At 36.1% G+C, this 21,725-nt stretch overlaps 1 protein-coding gene across 5 annotated transcripts in view; it reads left to right on the forward strand.

Annotated features, from left to right (window-relative positions):
- The window catches only part of DGKD (diacylglycerol kinase delta), a 74,513-nt gene that overhangs the window by 12,953 nt on the left and 39,835 nt on the right, over positions 1-21,725 (forward strand). For 4 of the 5 annotated variants that reach the window (XM_039347127.1, XM_039347126.1, XM_039347129.1 and 1 more), the window contains 2 exons: positions 7,985-8,095; positions 10,095-10,175. In XM_039347127.1, coding sequence (XP_039203061.1) covers positions 7,985-8,095; positions 10,095-10,175 — 192 coding nt within the window. Of the gene's footprint in view, positions 1-7,984; positions 8,096-10,094; positions 10,176-21,725 lie in introns of those variants that run through there. The other variant, XM_039347131.1, reaches the window with a different exon arrangement.

Raw genomic sequence — 21,725 nt, forward strand, 5'->3', positions numbered from 1 at the left:
TACATTGTATCAAAGATGTGCTTTTGAGTATTTGTCCATAAGCTTTGATTAATTTTAATTCCAAAGGTACAGACCAGAGCTCCCCAAATGTTTTGGTTCCTGAAACTATTTAGGATTGTGAGTAAATAAGTCATAGTGCTAGAAAAAGTCCTAGCACTGTATGCCTGTTTCTGATTAGTTATGTTTGTCTAATTTCTGAGAAGATTAATAGATAGACATGCAGCCATCACTACTAATGCACTTTTTAGTTTCTTAAAATGCTTCTGGGTCTATGTAAGACTTAGAAATATTCATTGAAATAATGATATTACTAGCTGCTCCATGTTTTACTTGTTGTAACTCCATTTTAAAAATAAAATAAAATTTTGGTATGGACCCTGGAAGATATCAATATAGTTGTTGCCACATGCATTATTATCTAGTGGAAAGTATGTTATGCATTAAAGATTTAGAATATAGAAAATCAAAACATTGGGCTGTCCAGCTTTATTTGGACAGGGACCTTTTCTAGACCGTCTATTGGAGAGTCAAACTACAGTGAATTCTGGGATATTTTCCATTTAGGTCATATGTTGAATCACTGAATATTATAATTAGATTGAAATAATAGACGTAGATTGAATTCTGTTCTGTTTAGAGAAGACAATCTTATAGACCACTAGAAAGAAAACAAATGATAAATTATCTTGCAGGATTGTAGAAGTTTTAGTCATGATAAGCGTTATAAACTACTGAACATACAGGGCAGAGGAATTTTTTCTTGCAATTTAGCCTAAATAAATTCTTAATCATTTTGAATAATACTTTACAATCTATTATTTTACTATTTTACTTTCGTGTTACTTTTATTACAAACTTAGTTATCTGTAATTTTTTTGCCATACTTCAAGCAGCACAGTTTACCTGTGGATCATATGGCAACAGGATGTGGTGAAGAGCAATAGGAATCCAGAATATGTCCAAAATGTAAAAAATAATAGGTTCTTAGCAGAAAATAGAAATTAAGGCATTACTGTAAGGAATTTTATTGTTTAACTGATGTATGTGAGCTTTTGTGCAAGTTACCAAAATGACACACACAGCTATATATATGTTCCAGATTTTTTTCAGATTGTTCTACTTCTTCTCACCCATTGTTGTTGTTAATTGCGAAGTCGTGTCCGACCCGTCGTGACCCCATGGACAATGTTCCTCCAGGTCTTCCTGTCCTCTACCATCTTCTGGAGTCCATTTAAATTCACACCTACTGCTTCAGTGACTCCATCCAGCCATCTCATTCTCTGTCGTCCCCTTCTTCTATTGCCCTCAATCTTTCCCAGCATTAGGCTCTTCTCCAGTGAATCCTTCCTTCTCATTAGGTGGCCAAAGTACTTGAGTTTCAACTTCAGGATCTGGCCTTCTAAAGAGCAGTCGGGGTTGATCTCTTCTAGGACTGACCGGTTTGAACGCCTTGCAGTCCAAGGGACTCGCAGGAGTCTTCTCCAGCACCATAGTTCAAAGGCCTCAATTCTTTGGCGCTCAGCCTTTCTTATGGTCCAACTTTCACAGCCATACATTGCAACTGGGAAAACCATGGCCTGGACTATACGCACTTTTGTTGGCAGGGTGATGTCTCTGCTTTTTAGTATGCTGTCTAGATTTGCCATAGCTTTCCTCCCCAGGAGCAAGCGTCTTTTAATTTCTTGGCTGCAGTCCCCATCTGAGGTGATCTTGGAGCCCAGAAAAATAAAATCTGTCACTACCTCCATTTCTTCCCCATCTATTTGCCAGGAATTGAGAGGGCCGGATGCCATGATTTTGGTTTTCTTAATGTTGAGTTTCAAGCCAACTTTTGCACTCTCCTTCTTCACCCGCATCAAGAGGCTCTTTAGTTCCTCTTCACTTTCTGCCATTAGAGTGGTATCATCTGCATATCTTAGGTTGTTGATATTTCTCCCGGCAATCTTAATTCCAACTTTTGATTCATCTAGCCCTGCCTTTCTCATGATGTGCTCTGCATATAAGTTAAATAGGCAGGGCGACAGTATACAGCCTTGCCGGACTCCTTTTCCAATTTTGAACCAATCAGTGGTTCCGTGTTCAGTTCTCACTGTTGCTTCTTGACCCGCATATAGGTTTCTCAAGAGACAAATGAGATGGTCTGGTACTCCCATCTCTTTAAGAACTTGCCACAATTTGTTGTGATCCACACAATCAAAGGCTTTTGCATAGTCAATGAAGCAGAAGTAGATGTTTTTCTGGAACTCCCTAGCTTTCTCCATGATCCAGCGTATGTTGGCAATTTGATCTCTAGTTCCTCTGCCTCTTCGAAATCCTGCCTGTACTTCTGGTAGTTCTCGATCCACATACTGCTGGAGTCTAGCTTGTAGGATTTTAAGCATAACTTTACTAGCATGTGAAATGAGTGCAATGGTGCGATAGTTTGAACATTCTTTGGCATTGCCTTTCTTTGGAATTGGAATGTAAACTGACCTTTTCCAATCCTGTGGCCACTGTTGAGTTTTCCAAATTTGCTGGCAAATTGAGTGTAGCACTTTTACTGCATCGTCTTTTAAGATTTTGAATAGCTCAGCTGGAATACTGTCACCTCCACTAGCTTTGTTGTTGCTCAGATTTTCTAAGGCCCATTTCACTTCACATTCTAGGATGTCTGGTTCGAGGTCAGTGACCATCTCATTGTGGTTATCTGGGATGTTAAGCTCATTCTTGTATAGTTCTTCTGTGTAGTTTTGCCATCTCTTCTTAATCTCTTCTGCCTCTGTTAGGTCTCTGCCATTTTGGTCCTTTATCATGCCCATCTTTGCATGAAACGTTCCCTTCATATCTCCAATTTTCTTGAAGAGATCTCTGGTCCTCCCTATTCTGTTGTTTTCTTCTATTTCTTTGCACTGTTCATTTAAGAAGGTATTCTTATCTCTTCTAGCTATTCTCTGGAATTCTGTATTCAATTGGGTGTATCTTTCTCTTTCTCCTTTGCCTTTCGCTTCCCTTCTTTCCTCACCCATACCTTGCAGAAAATAGAAACAATAATAGGGTTCAGGCACAATGTAGTTGGTGCTCTCCATTTGCAAAGACTTAACAGTTAGAATTAAATTTCCAACACAGTAAGTAAAACATGTGCATATTTGTTTTACGGGGTTTTTTATTTTGTTTTCATCTGCTTGGCATTCAGATTCCTAAATTCAGGGCATGACTTTTTGCTCATCTATGTGAAGAAATGGCTTTTGCTCAGATACTAATAGATGTTGCTACTGTATATTGTATTCATTATTGAAAAGAGAAAATTTTGAAAGAAAAATTTTCCAGCTGCAGAGGAGAGGTACAGTAACAATGCATATATTCAGGAAGCAAGAACATTTTCTTTTCTAGAGCTCTTTTTCAAAAGGTTTATTTTTCTCCTTACTCAGAAAACATTGCAAAAATATATTTTCTCCAAAATGATTTTTTTTCTCCTTTATTAGAGGACATTACAGAACTTATAGGAGGATCATTTGATGAGATTATCCTAAATTATTATCCATTAGTAACAACATTATGCATATATTTCATAATATGTTGTTTTATGCCTCATTAATGTTATTTGCTGAACCAGGCAAATCACTATTACCGGTACTTGGATCTAGCCACAGATTACTTGGATCTACACAATGGCCAGGTTGTAAATATAAATGATTCCTCATTTGTTATCTCCTAGAGCAGATCATTTAACCAGGAGGGCTTTTAAAAATAAACATTTTCTTCCTTTTCATCTGAAAAGGAAAGTATTATTACTTGGGCAGTCTAGATTTACATCTTCACTTAACTATAGTACTTAATACAATGTTCTTGGTTGTGAAAAGGAAAGAAGACACAGCATGATTTTTAACAATTCATTCTTATGTGGGTAACTCATTGCATTCTTTGGGAGCCAAGTAGTGTTGCTGAAATGCAAATTCTTGATAATGATTTTAATTTTTAATTGGTGCTTGCATTGGCTACCAAGGTAACTAAAATGCATTATTTCCTATGACTAGCTGATAGCTACTGAGAGCATGTAGAAATTCTTACAATAGTGCTTGCTCATTTTTGAGTGAGGAGGCTGAATAATAGGTTTCTTCTCTTTAGCCATTTACTGTGGATAACTGCCCACATGTCATACCTAAAAATATGCTGTGAACATGGAGTCCTATTTCTTTTAAAGATTGTTTAGGGAGAAGAAAACTGCTACTTTGCTTTTACCTCAACTCACTGCTCAAAAAGCATTCCCTAGAATTGAAAGGACCGAAAACTGCTAACTGGAATATGAACAAACTACAAAAAAGGAGCAATATATAAAGAAAAAAATGCTATAAAGTCATCTTGATCTTATCTCCAGCCTTTTCCGCCCAAACCCACCAAAGTCTTTTCTAAGCTGCCTGACTATAAATAGAACAGCAGCTCTCTTGCAGAGATGGGCAGCTGTAAACTACAAGTTCATTTTTCTCCCCCAGCAGCATCTGTGTTTTGAAAGAGGTGGCCCAATCACAGTGACATCATTTCTGCTAGTTTTTCATATCTAAGTCATTCACTTATAGAGGTCCTGTAAATATTCTAATAGAGGAAAATCCCCTGGTTTATTTTTAATTAAGGGGAAGTAGCAGTGATTTTTTTTAAGCCAATATTTAAAAGAGATGGAAGAGTACTCAACATTTGCACAGGTGAGTTTGTTCTGTAGATGTGAATAAACACCCTGGTTGGCTGGGAAACATGGGTTGACATAAATTTAAAGTAAACAGAGTGAAGTAGTAGTAGGATACAAAATATCTATTAATCTTCTTTAGCATTCAAGCTTTGATTATGTTTCACCTGTTTTAAATACTTGTAATAATACATATTTTTCTATTGTTTTCATCGAAAACATAGCTTTTTTTACTTTATTTGGGGAGGAAGCAATTATTAAAATTTGTCTGAAAAATACTTGATTCTTGTTATAATTAGGCAAATTTTGTTTAGGAAAATATAACTGTTAATTTCAACTTCATCTAAAGGCTTCATCTTATGCATTTTGCTGGTTGAAATTCTGCAGAATCCCTTTTGCTGATTTGTTGCAAATTGTAATATGAGTTGCATATATAATTTATGAAAGATCCTAAGAGGTGACTTCATGATGATGTGGGTAACTTTATAGTAGTCAGGGTAGCTGCTCTTTTTCTCTGTTTTAGTTATAGAGTAGGAAAAATACATATGGCTATGTCTAAAAAAAAACCTTGCTGATTTTTGAAGATCACATCCTGTGAAGAGTTGAAAACATTCTTAAATTAAGAGATTTTTGTATGTCAGTTCTAGGGGGCAGCATCTAATAGAGCATAGCTAATCTTCATACACTAAGGCTGCTAAGCAGATTTGGAGCTTATTATTTATTACACAGTGCATCAAATTAAAAAGATGCTTCAGAATGAGAATAAAGCACACGTAAGCAACTCTTTAAAGCAACAATGGCTTTTCCTGGAATCCTCTAGCAGCTGTAGCTTTCAAGAATTGCACAAAGATATTATGCTTCTAAGATTCTCTTATAAATCTAATCAAAAGCTCTGCACAGCCCTATTGGTTGATAGATAGTGGGAGATTACCAGGCGACATCAAGATTGTAGGATAAACTGAGGTGTCAGCAAAAAATCATATAAAAGTGTAGAAGCAAATGATTTCTGTGCTATTGCCTTGAAAAATACATGGGTGTGTGGGAAATTAATAGCAGTCAGCCTCAATGACATCCATTTTTGGTGTTTTAATGTACTCTCCTTATTATATAATTTTGAGGATTGTAATAATGGATTCCATCTGATAGTAGTTATCCTAGAAAATAAAAAGGTAGTGTCTCATGTTGAACTGGTGCCTATGAGTATACATGCTATTATGCCATTAACAGTAAATTAATTAAGATACTATTTCACTGTTTTAGTTTAGGTCAGGCATGTCAAACTGCCAGCTCACGGGCCGGATGCGTCACACCGACACTGTGTCCACCCAATTGCCGGCAATGGGGAAAAATTCCTGATACATCACGCGACGTCACGTGACATCACGAGTTTCACATGCCTGGTTTAGGTTATCTTGACTTAGAAGGCAGATGTGATTCTTTTTTTCCTCTGAGACTTCTTTGATTTTAATTTAATAAAACTAAAATTTATATTCTTCTGTAAACAAATTAGAAGTGATGATTGTGTACTGTTTTTTTCCCCATGATTACTAAGAAAACAGCAAGGGAAAACATGAAAATTTGCAGCAATTAGGAAGAACAGGCACTTTAGATAATTTATCCTTCTATTAAAGCAGTGCTTCTCAACCTGTGGGTCGGGACCCCATTTGGCATCACACGATCATTTCACGGGGTCGCCAAACAATGCAGTCTGCCATTTTTTTCCCCTTTTCCTTAGCTGTGCTACTCCCTTTTATTCTATTGGCTTTTGAAAGCCAATAGGAATTGTCCAGGCTGTCTCTGCCCTGCTGAGCCCACCAAAAGTCCCATTCTGCAAACGGTGCTGCACCAGTTGAGTAGTCCTCGACTTACGACCGGTTGAGTAGTCCTCAACTTACAACCAATTGGGGGGGGTCGCGGCATTAAAAAGGTTGAGAACCACTGTATTAAAGGGTACTTTTAAGTGTTGGAGACCTGGATGTGCAATAACAGATTAAAATAGGTGAGTATGTGTGGAATATCTAGCTAAAGAAAATAGTTTGGGCCTAGTTATTTTTGTGAATTTAACTAATTAAATGATTTTTAAAGAATCTTCAAACTATATAATGATAAATAAATTATAGATTGTTTCATATGGTAGGACACGAACGTAGTAGAATGATATAATAAGATTTATATTATTGATCTCAGTGATTACATTCATTGTTAAGTATAATGGTGATGCCTCATTTTAAATTAAAAGCACTGCTATCTTTCATACATGTTGTATTCTTATTTTCAAGTAAAGAATGAACTAACAAAATAGGTTATGGAATTTCCTCAGTATCTTTTTAAATTATTGGTTTCTATGCTGAACTGCTTGACTTGATAAGAAGAGAGTGTTAAGTGAAGCATTTAAATTAGGTATTGTGCCACTTACTGCTGATAGATGTTCTCCGTTGGTCAGTTAATGCCAGCTCCATTGTATTTGGTTTGAAAACTTTCGTGTTTTAAAGATTTACTATCTTCCAGTATTTATTGACTTTTTTCCATTAAGCTAAGTTTCTTATTTAATTAAAAGTGACTACATGAATGCAGATAAAAATATCATTATAGCTGGATATGCCTATTGTCTGAATGGGGTATGGAGGATGTGTGTGAATGTGGCTAGCTGTGGAGGAAGTGAGAAAAAAAAAGAACTTTATGTAAAGACAGGCTTGGCGCTTCAGCCTGAGAAATGGCAGCCAGCCAACCAATGAGAATATCTGAAATGTGTGTGTGTGTGTGTGTGTGTGTGTGTGTGTGTGTGTGTGTGTACTGGTATGTATGTATGTATGTATGTATGTGTGTGTATATATATATATATATATATATATATATATATATATATATATATCAGATATTCTTGGCCTTGTCCCCTTGTGTGTGTGTGTGCGCGCGCGCGCGTGTGTGTGTGTGTGTGTGTGTGTATGCTGGATAGATTGCCTCTTTGCTTTTTTATTGCTGTCCTCATTTCTTAAATATGCAGCTTGTTTCTTGTGGCAATCAAATGCTGATAGCTTTACATGAGGTATCCTTCTGTGTGCTAACTTTATTCAAACAAGAGACATCAGAGTTTAGGCTGGTATTCTCACAGCATGATAATGTCTTCTATTCACAGAAGCAATTGTTTTTTGTGTTTGAATATAGAAAAGATTTACAGTTCAAATATGTGTTAAGTATCTCCAGCAGAGGGCAGTCAAATAATATTTTATAAACCTCAGCAATACTTCTTTTTGTTATGGGAGAGGAGCAAGTAGTACAGATAAATGGGCTGTATGTAAAACATTATTGAATTTTTTTGGCTTCCAGACTATTATCAAAGAGGGCATGTTGATGAAGCAAACCAATTCCTTCCAGCGGTGGAAAAGGCGATATTTCAAATTGAGAGGGCGAACTTTGTACTACGCCAAAACTGCTAAGGTATGTTATTATCCCATTAACTATAAATATTAAAATAGGATCACATATTTTGTTTTTATTACCAATAAGCGAATACAGTTAGCTTTAAAACAATAATATTGAAATTCTCCTAACGTGATGTGCACTTCATTAATTTCAGTCTTTGGAGATACTGCAAAATCAGAAAAAATAGGATATATATGGTATAACATTTTATTGGGAATTCCACCTCTGTGCAATAGGCCTAGATGCCTTCAACTTTTATTTTATATAATAAAGCTGAATCTAATACAGAATTTTTCTCATCCTGGATATTGGAAACACTTGATAACTTAGTTACAGTAGTCATTAAGAGCAATAACCTTATTCACTTGGCTTCCTTTCACAATCTCCTCTTGACAAAAATTAGTTTTCAGACAAATTCATTATAATGAAGACACCTTGAATTTATCATGATTGGTTACTTGCATATTTACCAGGAAAGGTTGAGCTGTCAGTGTCTTCTAGATATGCGGAGAACTCTCCAGTTGAAATATGTTGCCTGGCTGTGTCAGGACTTCATATAGCAATAGATTGGAGTGGAGAATTCTAGTGAGTTTCTGTTCAAGTTTTAACCTTGTGTCATATAGAGATTCAGAATACAACTTTAAGATTTTTTGTTTTGAAGTGTATTTGTCAATAAAAATGCTTCTAGATATGAAGAACTTGTATTTTTATAAGTGTGGAGATCTATTAGAAATCAGATCCCTCTAGGTCAAGGGTAGGCAACCTCGGCTCTTTTATGACTCATGGACTTCAACTCCCAGAATTCTTGAGTCAGCTATGCTGACTCAGGAATTCTGGGAGTTGAAGTCCATGAGTCATAAAAGAGTCGAGGTTGCCTACCCTTGCTCTAGGTACTTGAGCATAAAATCTGTTCCAGTTAATAGTTACACTAATTTTAATAAAAGGATTCCTTAAAACAGTGGCATCTTTTTACAAGCTTTTATGGAAGCCTGGAAAATGCTATACTGTTTTAGCTAAAAGTAAATTAAAGAGGCCTAAAATATTTATGAATAATTGTTAAAACTACAGCCTTAGTGCAAGGAGTCATTTGGTGTACCTCTTCCATTGGAAGTCCCACCCTTTCTTGTATGGTTCAAGTTGAGAGACAGATGTAGCTTTGAGAAGTACCCAACTTCCATTGCTCAGAAGAGCAGTTATGGGTAGTTGGGCAGATGGACTTTAGATTTTTAATGGCAATAGCAATAGCACTTAGACTTAATGGCAATAGCAATAGCACCATTTCACAGTGCTTTGCAGCTCTTTCTAAGGGGTTTGCAGAATCAGCATATTGCCCGCAACCATCTGGGTCCTCATTTTACCAACCTCAGAAGGATGGAAGGCTGAATTAACTTTGAGCCGGTGAGAACTGAACTGCTGGCAGCCAGCAGTCAGCAGAAGTAGCCTGCAGTACTGCATTCTAACCACTGCGCCGCCACGGCTCTGTTTTCATCTCAAGTTCCCTCTATTGACATCCTTTCCCAACTGCAAAACTATTAAAGCAGTTCTTTTTCAACGAATCTGAGATCTGTTTTGTGTGTAAGGAACTTTCAAGAGCCAGTTTCCACAGTAACAACAACAGGGCAGATGAAATGTCTGCTGATGGACAAAAGAGATAGTGGAGTAGTAGAAGTATAAAGCCATTATACCCAGTATAATCCTGTGTATGGGCAGCAATATGCTTCTCTGATTTTATATGGCAATTTGACTCATAGAGCCTGTTTGGGGAGATGGATTTAGACTGTCAATGCTGTCCTAGAGCATAGGCCCCAATTGCACCATCTTGACAGGTCATGTTGCCATTCATCCAGTCCATCAGCCACTTCTAAAAGATTTAGCTATCCTCATTCTGATTAAATAGACAAGAAAATCTCCTGTGAAGAAATTACTCATAATAGTTATTTTAATCTCCAAATTTTATGTATTAGACTTTCTTTTTGTTCTTGAATTAATTCTTACCTTTTTTAAAATTTTTCAGTCAATTATTTTTGATGAGGTGGATCTGACAGATGCCAGTGTGGCAGAATCTAGCACTAAAAATGTCAACAATAGTTTCACGGTAAGATTTCTTGCAGTCTACATTATAATAAAGCATACGTTTGTTTTATTATCCTTACTTGGGATAGCATAAAATAAAAAACAAAAGAAGGTCAAAAGGGGGAGTTAAAAACTTGGGCCGAAAGTACTTAAATTACTAATGTTCAACATTTCTCTATGGAATAGTGATGTATAAATTTTGTTGCTTGGATTATAAAAAAATGTGCATAGCAACTCTGATTGCTTGTAATATTGTGGATTTGTTGATATCTGGGTATGGCAAAATATAATTAGTATAAGTTAGTAACATTTTAATTTTTTTCCGGCCAGTTTATGTTCAAATTCCCATTCTGCAAGCTAATAAGATATTACTTTAATTCATACTGTTTCTATATTTATTGGATGTTTTATTTCTTGTTCTTAAATATGATACTTATATGCCATGGAAATGCATACTTTTTAAAGAATATGATTTGAAGAATGGAACTGGTGGTTCACCAGAATGATGAAGACTTGCCAAAATATGTTGTAAGAATATTTATGGATCAAAAATTCAACTTTGAAGTCTGTTTCTATACATTCTTGCAGTACCATGGTCCTACATGTTTATATAATTATTTTATTTAAAAAGGTGGAAAGTAATTTGCAAAAATGACTGTTTCTCATTTTATATTTATATGAATTCCCAAGTTCTCCAGCTAGCCAAAGTATTTTACTGTACAGGATATTATTTCAAGCTTTGGGAATAACATAACATTTTAGTGTCTGTTTCTATGCAGCACATTTTAGGAAGGACATTGACAAATGGAACATGTCCAGAGGAGAACAATTATAATAATAAGTTCCTGGAAGGAAAGACTGGAAGAATAGTTGGAGACAGTTGATATGTTTAGCCTAGAGAAGAGAAGGCCTTGGGGAGATATGGTGGTTATCTTCAAGTATCTGAAGGGCTTTCATGTGTAAAATGGGACATAACTTGTCAGAATTGTTTCAGAATATAAGACAAAAAATGATAGTTTTAAATTGGAAGGAACTAGCTTTCAGCTGACCATCAAGAGATTGCTTCCAACAATAAAAGCTGTTTAACAATGAAGCAATATTCTTCTTTGCTGGAGATACTTAAAGAGAGGCTGGTCCAGAATGCTGTAACAGTGGGTTGGTTCACTAGGAAAGGAATAGACTAGATGAGCTCCATGATCCCTTAAAATCACTGTGTCAATGCTGCGAATACTGTATATTCTTGCTTTGACAATATGCAAAACTATCTGGTATTTATTGGGTTAATACTTAGCTTAGAGTGGGGGGGGGAAAAGCCCGGGAAAGAAAGAGGAAGCAAACTTTTGACCTTCACACTAATTGGATAATGTGACCTGTGACTGCATGAGAAGGGTGGGGTTTAGCAAGAAAAGCTTGATGCCAGCGAAAGGAAGTTCAGATTCTGGCATCAACCCGTCCATCATGGTGACCGGCAAAACTGTAGCTCTGCAATAAAGACTTTAGAAAACATGCCTGAAAGTTCTTTGAAGTGCTTCATTAGTCGGAACCTGTGACATCATGCCAGAATCCAACACTCTTTTCAAACGATCTGCGTCCCGAACTCCATCAGCTGCCTCTATGCCTGAGAGGAGCTGGCAAAGTTTTGGGGAAGATCTCATTATGGAGAAAGAAAGATTGCCTGAGACCAGCCCCGTAGCTGCAACAGTTTCCCCGGGGGGGAAAGTGACGGCCAGCAAGCCGGGGGAGAGAAGAATTTGGCAGATTTCCCAGCTGAGAGCGAAGAGTTCAAAAGCAGGCTGGACACTTTGGATATTTGAAAACCCTACACCTCACCCGCCGGCAATTCTGGTGGCCGGGGCTGAAAAAGGATGTGGAAAACTATGTAAAAAGTTGTACTGTATGTGCCACAATGAAAAGAATCCCGGGGAAAACTCCTGGGTTACTGCAACCCGTGGCAGACCCTTCTCAACCCTGGGAAGAAATAGCTATGGACTTTATAGTGGACCTACCTGAAAGTAGGGGAAATACTGTCATCTGGACTGTGATAGACCTGTTCTCGAAACAGGCTCATTTCATCGCCTGCAAAGGACTCCCATCTGCCCAACGCCTGGCCAAATTGTTCCTGAAACATATCTACCGGCTGCATGGTGCCCCTAAGCGAATAATCTCAGACAGGGGGGTGCAATTCACAGCGAAGTTTTGGAGAAATTTCCTTACATTGATTGGATCATCTCAAGGGTGATCATCTGCTTTTCATCCAGCCACTGATGGGGCCGCTGAAGCCGCTAATAAAATGGTGGAGCAATATCTTAGGTGCTACGTTTCTTACCAACAGACGAACTGGACTGATCTCCTCCCTTTTGCGGAGGTGGCGTACAATAATTCCGTGCACAGCAGCACCGGCTACACGCCTTTCAAAGTAGCCACAGGGAAAGAATTCAACCCAATACCTGAATATCCTCAGTTGCCCTCCGCTTCACACACTTGATCAATGGGTGAGAGGGTGGGAAGAAGTTTGGAAAAACACAAAAACTGCGTTAAAAAAGACTTTTGAAACCTATAAAAAGCAGGCTGATAAAAAGAGGGCTCCCCAAAGAACATTCCAAGTTGGGGAAAAGGTCTATCTGTCAACTAAATATCTACGCCTCAAATTGCCAAGCAAGAAATTGGGACCAAAATTCTTGGGGCCTTTCCCCATAGTAAAGGTCATCAACCCAGTCACAGTACAACTAAAACTCCCTAAACTGTTAGGGAAAATTCACCCAGTTTTCCATTGTAGTTTGTTGAAGCCTTATCGGGGCTCCACTTTGAGACCTCCTCCAAAGAAGGCACCTGGACCCCTCGTAGTGGCAGGGCAGACCCACTATGAAGTGAAACGTATTCTTGACTCCAGAATCTTTAGAGGGAAATTACAGTACCTAGTACAATGGAAGGGATACCCGTTGTCTGAAGCCACCTGGGTGAAATCTAGTGAAGTGAACGCCAACAGATTGATCGAAAGGTTTCATATGAAACACCCCAGCAAACCAAAAGATAACCCTTAACATATGCTTTTGTTTACTTTACAGGATCTGTCCTTCTTGTAAGGGGGGCCGGATGTCAATGCTGCGAATACTGTATATTCTTGCTTTGACAATATGCAAAACTGTCTGGTATTTATTGGGTTAATACTTAGCTTAGAGTGGGGGGGGGAAAAAGCCCGGGAAAGAAAGAGGAAGTAAACTTTTGACCTTCACACTAATTGGATAATGTGACCTGTGACTGCATGAGAAGGGAGGGGTTTAGCAAGAAAAGCTTGATGCCAGTGAAAGGAAGTTCAGATTCTGGCATCAACCCGTCCATCATGGTGACCGGCAAAACTGTAGCTCTGCAATAAAGACTTTAGGAAACATGCCTGAAAGTTCTTTGAAGTGCTTCATTAGTTGGAACCTGCATATAATGCATATAATGATTCCATTATATACCTTATATAAAAAGAAATAAAATCATAGTTTTCGGCTTAGAAAATAAATATTGTTAGTACCTCCTATAAAACTGCCTAACAAATAGAAAGACAGGGCTATTTTTGTTACTGTTTTATTAGCAATATCCCGAGTTTCTTTGCTAGTTTTTATATAACCTATAGGTGTGGTGGCGAACCTATGGCACGTGTGCCACAGGTGGTACGCAGGGCCCTCTCTGTGGGCACGCATGCCGTTGCCCCAGTCCTAGGCCTTCAGCTAGGTTTTATAAAACCTTTTCGCTTTAGGCCTCCGCCCCCGTGTGAAAAAAAAAAAGTTCAATCAATCAATTACTTTCAACTTCTCGTGGGAAAAAAAAGATCTCACAAAGTTGGAATTGATTGATTGAACTTTTTAGTCCCACCCAGTCTGCCATTACCACTGCAGCCATGCCCACCCAATGGGCCACGCCCACCTGGCACCCGATAATACATAAATGGGTTTTGGGTTGCAGTTTGGACACTCGGTCTCTAAAAGGTTCGCCATCACTGACCTATAGTTTTCTCTTTGAAGAGTAGCATTTTCTTCTCAATTTGTTTTTCTGCAGCTTTGTTATCTGTATACTTTGAAGATACACTGAACAGAAAAGGCATACTATTTTAGGTATGCTTTTAGAAATGAGACATGTTGGTTTAAAAGCTTTCTAGAGTTCATTTTCATTGAATTTCCTGTTGAATTAATACAGTTCTGCTGCTGATAATTATCATTACTGAGAGTGTTTAAAATTGTGGACAGAAAAAGAAGAGTCCATCAGCTTAGTTTATTACAATCTATCATTTCCTTTATAATTTTGAGTTCAGTTTGCTTATAGTCTCTAGCAAATATGAAGGTCTCTTGCTTAGATTTTAAAAGTTAATAAATGATTAGTTATTTGTAGTTTAAAAGTTTGCTATAAAGGCATCATCACAACATAAGCATATAACATGTCTACCTGGTATCAGGAGAAAGAACAGGAGTAAATTTGTGAAGAGCTGGAAAATAGCTCAGAATATTTCCATATACATGAGTTATCAACCTTTCTTGATATAACATGAGAAACAAATAGTTCAAGATACAGTGAATAATACATCATTCCATAGTGTATAAGACTATCTGCAGATAAGTAAGCCTTGAGTTTTTAATCAAAATAGCATGCATAATCCACAGATAAACCTTCCCACATTTTTCATGGTATTTTAGTTAAAAAAAATCGAGTCATCTTATCTCTGGATAGGTTTATAGCAAGTACATGCAGGAAAAACAGGTACCTTTAAAAATGTCATTGTATATATTCATGGATATGCCCATCTGCAGGTAAGCCAAACCCAATTATCCATATGATATGGATAATACAGTATGGTATTGTCCATATTATACCTATGGGATAATCAATTACAAAAAACAACCCAATAAAATCAGCTAAAATGCAAAACAAAATGAGATACAGTTACAAGTCATCAACTATTATATGCATAATCTCAGAGATGTGCAATCAATATTTAAAAATAAATAAAAATTTAAAAGGAATATCTACATACTATCTGACTAGCTAAATAATAAATTTTCCCAGTTGTAGTCAGCTCCCTCCCTTTCTAAAGATAATAAAATTGATTCTACCTGAAGAGTATTAGAGAATTGATTTCACTGTCTAAAAACTAGTCTTTTGTCTGTGGTTTTTTTACTTTAGGATTTTTTTTCAAACCAAATACCATGAAAAATGTGGGATGGCTTCCTTAGGAAGAAAAAGCACGGACAAAAAAGCTTGTGAAATTGCATAAGCATCTTGAGTATATAAGATAATTCTCCTTAAACTGACTAGAATCAATACATACTGATACTGAGTCCTATCTTGTTACTGTTGAAATATAAAGTTCTATGCACATTGGTGCCACTTAAATAATCCCATAATAATGAAGTTGGTAAGGACAATTTTTGTTCAAGTTTCCTTTTAACTTAATTTAGGTTATCTGCAAAATCACCTCTCCATGAAGTATCTGCCTATCTCACCAGAGTAGATAGGGTGGACATGCTCCTGGTCCCTTCCCTTAAACCTTGCCATCTTGCTCTCATAAGCAAGCTTTCTCCATTGTAGTCCCTGCCTTATGGAACATCTCCTCTCCCAGATCCAACAGGTCTCCAACTTTTAACTTCTGACTTGGCATATGGTGAGGTCAGATTGTAGATTGAATAAAGGAAGTATGACTGAGGTACCAGGTTTTTCTGTTGTTTTTTCCTGTTGTTGTTTTTTGTTCTTACTGTTATTTATTCTTGGTTATAAGCCAGCCAAAATGTGTTTTAAGGTGGGTGGCTAAGCAGATGTTTTAAATAACATATATTTGATTCCAGTCTCTATTGATCAAATAATGTTGGCTTTCTCTGTCACATTGCTTGCCCTCTAGAAAAGCATCCCCTTCAGACAGTCGTATAAATCCTCGTTCTGATGGTCTTAAAAAACATGGCTTTTCCTCCAGGCTTGGGCTAGGGTGAGTGATAGGCCTCCTATGAAAATATGTATGCCAGGTTTTATATTCTATGGCTGTATCATGACACCACTGTTCTTTTTTCTTCATTATATTGTTTTAATACTGCACTCTTTTTATTGCTGTACATTGCCAGGAATTGCTATGGAGTTGGACAAATTTAATACATAAATAAAACTTTTGACTTGCAAGCAAGCATATATTTCTTTGATAATAGAAAGTTTTCTCTGCCAGAAAACTGATATTTTCTTGAGAGAAAATAAGATAGGATATAAGTAAGATACAAAATATGTTTTCTATGTGCTTTGTGGAATTTTAAAAGAAATTCTTCTCTGTGTTGCTACATTAGAGATCTACAGTATATGTGTAGAGATATAGGCATAAAATATGTACTAGAATAATGCATTATTCAAAAACTATTCAGAAGAGGTTTCAGTCTTATGCAAGGACAAACCTGTTATTCATTAAAGCATCCTGACTTTTTTCCAGCCTCCACCTGAGCTGAAAAAAAAGATACTGCTTTAAAACTTGTATTAACTTTATGAATAAGCTTTTTATCAAAGAAGGCACTTTCTATAGTTAATATTACTCTTAAAGCATAAACAGCTGTAATATGTATATCCACTTTGCATAAAATGGATATTAACTTTTTCTGTTCCCATTAAATCATTATTTTAAAATAAGACTGAGGAAATACGTCAATAGCCTTTTGTCCACTAAGAATGTCATTTTCATCTGTTCTGAATTACTTTTATGAAATATCAAGACCGAGTCTATATTTGCTACCTCTGAGGTTAGGGAAAATCCAGGGGAAATGTTCCCAGCCACAGATGAAGGCGGGTAGTATGTGAGCAGGTAGAATCTCTTGTCCACTATGTTTGTTACCTTAGGACTGCCCTCTACAACTGAAGTCTATGCTGCTGGTAGGGGTGGAGTTCATCTCTGGAAGTCTTCATGCACCCTCTTCTAGGAAGTACTTCTTGACTTTACCGCAGACCGGAAACAACATGTTTTCACAGCAGTGCCTGTGTCCTGAGTTTTCTGTGAGCAGGAGATTTCTGCCCCTGCTTTTCTTTCAGCACACAGCTAGTCAGTTTGAATCAGAATTCCCAGAATTTGGTTGAGGGAAGAAATATTCCTATTAGTTTTTGCTCCAAATTTTTAATAACTTACTTGTTTAAAGGAAAGAAGACACAAACTCAGGGACATGGAGTAGAAAAACAGTGATGGTGATATTGTGATTTTATGTAAGAAAAGGGAAGTGGACTGAAACTTACTGAAGACTGCATGCTCTTTATTATTAGAATCCATCAGGAATCAGATATTTTAGAGTAAGTTGATCAGGTTCTTTCTGTTACTTTGTAGTGATAACAGTGATGGATTTCACTGTGTTACTCTAGTCTAGTCTGTATTGTGGCATAAATGAATGGATTTTAGGACTGAAAGTACATGAGAGAGAATATTGCTTCCAGAGATACAATTAGAAATGTCATATTTTCCAGCATAGAAAGAGTTGAAGAGCAGATCTAAAGTTTGCTGTCTTATTATAATGTAACACCTAATTTCCTCATATACATGAATTAAAATATTTCTGTAAATTTTTATATCTTTAAAATTGTTTATTAAATAGTGGGCACTCTGGAATAAGAGTTCTATCTGCAGAATAAACAGTAAGTAAACAATTTTGGCACTTATGCTGTTACTAACTATAACATTTAAAACATTTAAAATGATTTCTGCTATAGTATTTTCTCTGTTTCTTCTTGCTATTTTCTCAGTATTTAAGCTACTAAACAATACTTCTGGCACTTTCTTACATTAGTGGTGGATGATGAGTATATTTCCTTGAGAGTAAAATACCCATTTTTCTGCTTAATGTTGAATTTATTCTTTGAAACAAGAAAAAAAACATAGTATGCTGGAGATTCCCAAACTGTGAATCATATCCCTTCTTATTTTAATTTTAATTTAATTTTGCTTTATTTTGTTTTATTTTATTTTATTTTATGAATAACATAAAGCAGTAAAGTCCAAATTCTCTAATTCATCTTGTAAATGTAAAACAAGAAACCCAGTTTCCAGAAAATGTACAAAACTGAGCACAGTCTTATTTTTAATATAGTTTTGTATTGTTCCTTTCTAATAAGAAAGTTTTAATGTTATAAACATCATAGTTCCATTGTACATAATATATATACATTTTAATATATTTATTGTGGAGTCCTTAGTGCTCTCTGATTTTCAGAGATCACCAAGGATTCTACAGTTCAACCCTTAGCTATATATATTCTCTTAAAATAATACATATTTATCAAATATATTTATTTCTTGACCATCACTGACCCAATGAAATAATTAATTTTATTCATGATGGGGATCACACACATTTATATAGCATTTTAGGAGTCATAGCACCACAACATTTATTTGTGAACTCCTATGTTATATGCTTCCCTGTTCCTCTTCCAAAGAAGTATTATAGTACTATAGACTGGTCCAGTTACTGAAAATCGTTGTTGTTGTTGTTACATTTTTATTCTATATTTTATGTATATGTAACTTAAGACAATGATCTTAATTAATACTTATGCCTCCTATTTTCCTTATACTGTCATGTTAAACAATAGGATTTATTCCCTGGTAAATGCCAGTAAGATTGCTTCTCAATTGAAAAATTATACTAGTAGTAAAGTATTTCCAAACCATAGCTTGTACTAAAAAAACCTTTGAGTTTGTAAATTAATTCATTAGATGTTTGTGTTCAGTAAAGTGCTTCAAGATGCAATCAGATTTTGAAGCACAAAGATAAAGGGACTAGTCACATAAAAAAGACATATTATCTGTAAATGACACAGGATGTTTTACAGTTAATATGGCCAGGTCTGCACATCAATAGAACGAACAGTGGCTTTTGTTGTTAGGGACCAAATCCTAATTCCTAATATTCATGGAATTAGGATACTTATATTGGTATATAAATATCAGTTAATGGGAGTCAATAAAATATGATGTCTTTTCAGTGGTGCTGTCTTATGGATATCTAAACAGATCTCAGAGATCACCTTTGGTTTTCATTAGAAAATAGATATTTTTGTTTTCAATAAATCTTTAATTTAGTTCTTACGTAATACTGTTTTAATCTGGTTAAATTGTTACTATTTACTTTTTGCATTTAGTATTTTAATTAAATGATTTTACATTAAAATGCTATTTAAAAAAAACAGTGAATGGACATCTAGACCCCATGTTTGTGGATTTATTGATAATAGCCTGTTCCTAAACAAACATGTATATGGAGATTCTTGATTTCAGTTTCTTGGATGTAATTAATCTTTGGAGAGAGAATCTGCTTATTGTACATTTGTTTTTTAATCATCGAGATACTTTTTTCTAAAGACTGTTACAATCCTGTTTAACTTTGGACTTATGCATTATTCAATTTTGCTTTTTACTTGTTATCTGTAATGTACTCAGATGAGTAATGATGACGTAGGAAATATATTGACACTTAAATTGGAACTTGGAGATTAACATTGCTTGAGGAAGCGAGTATATTTTGCTTTATTTGAAAAGAAGCTATATTCAAAAGGTTTGTTTCCATATGTTAAACAGGAGCACTGAACTCTGTGCTGTTCTTTTGTTCTTGGCATATCTGTATAATTTATTTTGCAAAGCTGCAAATACAGCAAGAACTGGTTTTTATATTATATTACATTTCCTATTTGGGTCACTTGGCTTATCTCTCTGTATTCCTTTTATCCTATATTATATTATACTTCTTTCAAGGATGTCGGGCTGCCATTTTAACATCTAAAACCAGAGACATAGATATCATAGGTTGACATTTGTGATGGCAGTTTATATTACAAACAATTCAATAAATGAATACTGGTAAACTGTGTTTCCTAATCTGTGATCTATAAAGATAATGCAGATATGGTCTCCAAAGTCCTTATTGCAGTTGTCATTTTTTTAAAAGCTGAAATAATAGAATATATTTCAGTCTTACAAGATTGATATATTCTTACCTAAATCTCTTGAGAGGTTTTCTGGATAGTCAATCTAATATCCCTCAGTTATTTTAGATTTGAGCTCCATCGGCCAGAATGGACAATGGTAAAAAAATTGCTGAAGCTGAAGATCAAAATGTCTGGAGGGCATGAGGCTTCCATCCTGAAGGCTGTGGTGACTTATATAACAATTGGATTTAGTGTGTATTTGTAATTTTTAGGAGTATTATTCTAACCCAGTGATGGCGAACCTTTTAGAGACTGAGTGCCCAAACTGCAACCCAAAACCCACTTATGCATCGTCGAGTGCCGGGTGGTTGTGGCCCATTGGCTGGGTGTGGCCAATTGGGTGGGCATGGCCAATTGGGTGGGCATGGCTGCAGTGATAAAGGCAGACTGGGTGGGACTAAAAAGTTCAATCAATCAATTCCAACTTTGCAAGAACTTCCCCCCAGAAGTTAAAATTGACTGATTGAACCTTTCTTTTTTTTTTCTTTTTTTTTCTTTTTTTGCACATGGCGGTAGAGGCCTAAAGAGAAAAGGTTTTATAAAACCCAGCTGAAGGCCTAGGACTAGGACGACGACGTGCGTGCCCACAGAGAAGGCTCTGAGTGCCGCCTCTGGCACCTGTGCCATAGATTTGCCACCACTGTTCTAACCCATTAAGACACAGGATCCCTTCAGGAAGAAGTGCTGGTTACTCATGTAACCAATTGGAAAGGAATATGTCAGATTTAAATCCATAAGAAAATGAAACTGATTTGGCTACATTACTGAAACTTAAGTTTCAAAATGAGGAATATGCTTAGGGGTTCTAATTCATATTTTAGTTTTTTTAGGTTTGGATTAGAAGAGGCTGTTTGTTTTGCACTTTTCCAATTACCGTATGAATCTTTTATTAGATTTGTTACAACTCTGGTTTGTTTAAAATTATCTTAGAGCTAGAGAAAGGAATTTGACCCTGAGCTGGGAGAGGACTCTTTTCCCAGAGAATGCAGTCTCATGTCAGCAGTTTTACTGCAAAATAAGAAAAGTTAACAAGGCAGAGAGAACAAATATGGAATATAGACTTATCTATGGGTGAGGCTGAATGATAAATATTAACAAGGAAGCAATCAGAAAGTTGTTTCACTTGCTGCTAGTCTCACATTTTATTTGAACGAGTTAAGGTGAGCTACAGACAGTTTTTCAAAGAGCTAAAGGTAATGTTTTAAAACCCTCATTACTTCCTGTTCAAACAGTTCTTTGTCTTGTTATGTTTTCAGGTCAAGCCAGTTTTGCAAGTTTGCTTATGTTTTAAGTAATCTTTGGAAGAAAAATGAAATAGTATATAACATGAAATCTGCATTGCTGCACTAGGTATGTTTAACATTATTGCAGGCATACATACCAGATAGCAGTTCTAACATTATGATGAGGTATGTCAATCAGATCACATTCTTATCCCTGTGGCTAAAGAAAGTGTCTTTGCGTATTCATAGTAGTAGAAGCAAAATAGCTACCTTAAATATTAGTTTAATTCTTTTCTAGTAAAATTAAGGGCAGTCCAGAATCTATTTGCCAATTTGTGTAGTCTTCCTCCCCCTCCCCCGAATATTGATTTGCA

This window comes from Crotalus tigris, unplaced genomic scaffold (assembly GCF_016545835.1).
Source record: "Crotalus tigris isolate CLP2741 ecotype Arizona unplaced genomic scaffold, ASM1654583v1 scf7180000018053.2689490, whole genome shotgun sequence".
NCBI classification, from domain to species: domain Eukaryota; kingdom Metazoa; phylum Chordata; class Lepidosauria; order Squamata; family Viperidae; genus Crotalus; species Crotalus tigris.